Source organism: Hyaena hyaena, unplaced genomic scaffold (assembly GCF_003009895.1).
Source record: "Hyaena hyaena isolate Hyena2069 unplaced genomic scaffold, ASM300989v1 scaffold_779, whole genome shotgun sequence".
In the NCBI taxonomy this organism is placed as follows: domain Eukaryota; kingdom Metazoa; phylum Chordata; class Mammalia; order Carnivora; family Hyaenidae; genus Hyaena; species Hyaena hyaena.
This window is the reverse complement of record NW_024081413.1, coordinates 837,217-842,012: the sequence shown is the minus strand read 5'-3', so window position 1 is coordinate 842,012 and position 4,796 is coordinate 837,217. Positions and strand designations below refer to the sequence as shown.

At 40.8% G+C, this 4,796-nt stretch overlaps 1 protein-coding gene across 1 annotated transcript; it reads left to right on the top strand.

Annotated features, from left to right (window-relative positions):
* Positions 1-1,367: 1,367 nt before the first annotated feature.
* LOC120221463 (olfactory receptor 56A4-like) lies at positions 1,368-2,321 on the top strand. The gene has a single exon (XM_039218858.1). It carries the CDS (start codon positions 1,380-1,382, stop codon positions 2,319-2,321), a length of 942 nt encoding a protein of 313 aa, XP_039074789.1. The 5' UTR covers positions 1,368-1,379.
* The last annotated feature ends 2,475 nt before the right edge of the window (positions 2,322-4,796 follow it).

Here is a 4,796-nt window from a genome sequence, read left to right as displayed (position 1 = left end):
CCTAGTCTTTGGCAGAGTAAATTGCCCAAGCCTGGGCTCCCTCAGTGTGAAAAGAAAGAGTTAATAGTGTATCAGTCGAGGCCCCCATGATTAGAGAGGCTCATTTTTGGATGGGATTCCTGTGACAGGTTAGTTTATAGCCTGACTATAAACTAAGAGACATAAGAGATCCCAGAGTCCTTCTAGAGTAGTGTAAGTCAAGGAACCCATATGAGTGCGCTGAAAATAAAAACACATTATTTAATCCTCCAGACATAGAATGGCAGCTACTCTTAGTCCCAAACTCTTGATATTGCTGCAATCTCCAGGCATCTCTAAACTACCTGCCCAGGATAACAAGCTATTTCTCCTACTTTCTAAGTTTCAAAATGTGTTCCTCTTTTGGACTCCTTCAAAGACTTCTTTCTTTTTTTATTTATTTATTTTTACATAAAAAACAGTCATAGCACTTAAAATTTTTAAAAGTCTTTGTTTACATTTCAGTATACTTAACATATAGTGTTATATTAGTTTCAGATGTACAACAGAGTGATTCAACAATTTCATACATCACCTGGTGCTCATCACCACAGGTGACTCCTTAATCTTTGTCACCTACTTAACCCAGAACTTACAATTTTTATATCCTCTTGGTGTACTCCTAATTACTGACTGTCTCTGTCATCAGAACATAAAATGCAGTCTCATCTAAAAGAAACACTCTTGAAACTTTCAAAGAGAGTGATAAATACTATGCCTTAGAATAAAATCTCCTTTGAGGCAGAAAGAAATTATTTCTGTTGGGTGCAGTCAAGAATGTTCTACCGCTAATTCAATTATTTCCTGAATAAAAGTAAGGGACCTGAACAAGCCCTGTCCATGTCTATAGAGGCTTTTCTAGGACCTGCATATAGTCAGCTAAACATAGTCATTCATTCTAAACTTGGAGAGAGGGTAAGGTTTAGTTCATTGTGCTTGCTAAAGCTAAATAATGTGTAGAGGCTGAAAGCAGAGACCCCAGAGTCATACTCTTGTCACAGTCCTGGTTTCACCACTTACTTATTTGCTATTTTGATTAAACTACTCTGCCCCTCTTTGCCTGTATCCTTTCATTATCTGTGAAATTAGGATAAGAGTATTAATTACTCTTAAGATCTTTTTGTGAAGGCTGAAATAAGATAATAATTATAAAGCATTCAGTTTAGAGCTGGCACATAGTAAGTATTCAGGTAAATGTCAGCAATGATTGATGATGATGATTTGAAAAGTTAATTGAGATGGGTTAAGCACCCCAGTGGAAACCCGAGTTTTACAACATGTAGAACACATAGGTTTTGTTAATATATTTTGTCCTACATTTTTAGGAACTCTTGATTTCCAGCGTGATCAGGACACTTTACATGGCCCCACCCAGCAACTACTCCACTGGTCCAGTCTCTGAATTCCTCCTCGTCTGCTTCCCTAACTACCAGAGTTGGCAGCACTGGCTGTCCCTGCCCCTCAGCCTCCTCTTCCTCCTGGCCATGGGGGCCAACGCCACCCTCCTGCTCACCATCTGTCTGGAGGTGTCTCTGCATGAACCCATGTACTACCTGCTCAGCCTGCTCTCCCTGCTGGACATTGTGCTCTGCCTGACTGTCATCCCCAAGGTCCTGGCCATCTTCTGGTTTGACCTCAAGTCCATCAGCTTCTTTGCCTGCTTCCTTCAGATGTTCATTATGAATTGTTTCTTTTCCATGGAGTCTTGCACATTCATGGTCATGGCCTATGACCGCTACGTGGCCATCTGCCACCCACTGCAATACCCATCTATTATTACTGACCAATTTGTAGTTAGAGCTACCATTTTTGTTGTGGCCCGGAATGCCCTCTTTTCTCTTCCTGTTCCTGTCCTTTCTTCTCTTCTCATATATTGTGCAGAGAACACCATCAAGAACTGCATCTGCACTAACCTGTCTGTGTCTAAACTCTCCTGTGATGACATCACCTTCAACCGGCTCTACCAGTTTGTGGCGGGCTGGACCCTACTGGGCTCTGACCTCATCCTTATTGTTCTCTCCTACTCCTTCATCCTGAAAGCTGTGCTAAGGATCAAGGCTGAGGGTGCTGCGGCCAAGGCCCTGAGCACATGCGGTTCCCACTTCATCCTCATCCTCTTCTTCAGCACAGTCCTGCTGGTTCTGGTCATCACTAACCTGGCCAGGAAGAGGATTCCCCCAGATGTCCCCATCCTGCTCAACGTCCTGCACCACCTCATCCCCCCAGCTCTGAACCCTGTTGTTTATGGTGTGCGGACCAAGGAGATCAGGCAGGGAATCCAGAAGCTACTGAGGAGGTTGTAAGTGGTGAAAAAAGATCAGATCTACCTTTGGGATTGTTACTAAAGTAAGGAGTTATTTTTATGTTGGAAAGGAAATTTTACTTTCTAATCCCAGAATGAGTTCTGAATCTTTTTATCTCAGACAAAAATGAACACATTCTTCTCTGAATCCTTGCTTTCTGCTGCTTTAAAGGAAGCCTCCCTTTCCTGGATTTTATGGATTCTAGATTGGGAAATTTTCCTGACTGACTCCTTATCTAAGGGTTCTGCCAAGCCTTAGCCAAGTGGAGCTGGAGTAGAGTGGGACTGTTTGGCAACTGAAGAAACAAACGTTATACCTTAAAAAAATTTTTTAAGTATTAAAACATTAAAAAATTTTTTAATGTTTATTTATTTTTGTGACAGAGAGAAACAGAGCATGAGTGGGGGGAGGGCAGAGAGAGGAGTACACACAGAATCCAAAGCAGGCTCCAGGCTCTGAGCTGTCAGCACAGAGCCTGATGCTGAGCTTGAACCCATGAACTGTGAGATCATGACCTGAGCTGAAGTTGGACACCCAACCGACTAAGCCACGCAGGAGCCCCCAAAGTTTATACTGCATATCCCCTTGATGTCTCTTCTGTCTCCTGTTTCAGACATGGCTTTTGTGCTGTGGGAGCTGATTGAGTGGAAGTACATGTTACTCCAGAACTTTGGCTCTTAAGGTTGAAAGCTTTACTCTGTATATTCTTGACACTATTCTCTCGCACCTATGGAAGATATCCCATCTTCTGGCTTCTCAGATCCTCCCAGAACCTATTAAGATTTTCCATTTGTGCAACCTCTCTGGGTGGCTTTCATTTTTCTTTTTTTTTTTTTTTTTAAATGTTTTATTTATTTCTAGGGGGGAGAGAGAGAGACAGCGTGAGCAGGGGAGGGTCAGAGATAGAGGGAGTCACAGACTGAAACAGGCTCCAGGCTCTGAGCTGGCAGTCAGCACAGAGCCCGACGCGGGGCTCGAACCCACGAACCGCGAGATCATGACCCGAGCGAAAGTCGGACGCTTAACCAACTACGCCACCCGGGCGCCCCATGGGTGGCTTTCATTTTTCATTCTCTCTCTCTTTCTCTTTCTCTCTCTTTTTTCTCTCTCTCTTTCTCTTCTTTCTTAGTAAGATTCTTTTTTTCAATTTTTTTTTTGTTTATGATGGAAATTGAGGAATTTTAGGGCTTTTGCAGTGGAGAGGGGGGAGTTGTACTCTTTGAAGTGTTCAGTCTTCTTTTCTTCATTATCTTCATCTTGATTGTAATCCTCACATTATCTCATATACCTCAGATAAGGAACTTAGAAATTTCCATCATATTTTAGGCACAATCCCTCCCCAGCTCTGTTCTGCCTATTAAGCCTCTGTTCTGAGCTGTGGCTGGCATAGCTGTCAACAGTTCTCCAGGCATGAAGTCTTAGGGGTTGATTTTCACAGATAAATGCATTGAACTATTTTGGGATCCCCTCTTTAGTGATGTCATTCACTAGTCCAATGTTTCCAAGGAATATTTTACAGTAGAACCTGAAACTTCTCTTTTGAGACTTTGAAGTCCATAATTCTTCCAAACCTCATTTGACTAACATTCCCAATTGGACTATCCTACTTTCTTTTGTATTGAAATGTATCTTTGATGAATAATTTATATTGAAATTTAATATTTTTACAGTAGTTTCCATTATACATCATTTTAACTTTTGTCTTTCCAGTTTTGTTGAGATATAATTGACATACAACATTGTATTAGTTTAAGGTATACATCATAATGAATTTATAGAAGTGTATTGCAAAATGATTACCACAATATGTTTAGTTTATATTCATCAACTCAGGTAGTTACAACTCTTGTGACAAGAACCTTTTTTTTTAGGATTCTTCTCTTTTTGGCACTAGACATCTTGTCTATATTTGGGAGATACATTTCTGCATGCACTTTTGAAGTGTTGGTTTTTGAAAGAGCCTTCTTTGGGGTCTATTATATCACACTTCCTAATATTGGTCTCATCAAAATGTCAAGAGATTAAGCTGGCTGAGCTCTCGGTGTCTTTTGGTTTCATCCTTTCCAATCTCTCCTTTCCATGTGTCTACCTAATGTGCCAGACATTTTATATACATTCTTATTTTACTTATACATTTGCCCTGAGGAGTTTTCCTCTTGGCCCTAGATGAAGAAACTAAAGCTCACAGAAGTCAAATGATTCCCAAGATTACAGCAATTAAGCCAAGATAACTCTATGTCACTTGGGTTCCTGAAGCCTGAACTCTTTCTACACTACTGATCCCAACGTTGGCTGGGCAATAACATAACCTAGTGAGTTACATAAAAGTCTTGAGTTACATCCCAAGTTTCTCATATTCCTAGCCCAAGCTTGGTATCTGGCACTTAGTAAGCATATTTTAAATATTAATTTGATGTCCAGCATTTTGTGACAGGTAGAAAGCAATCTACAATAAATTTGAGTCATAGAATAATC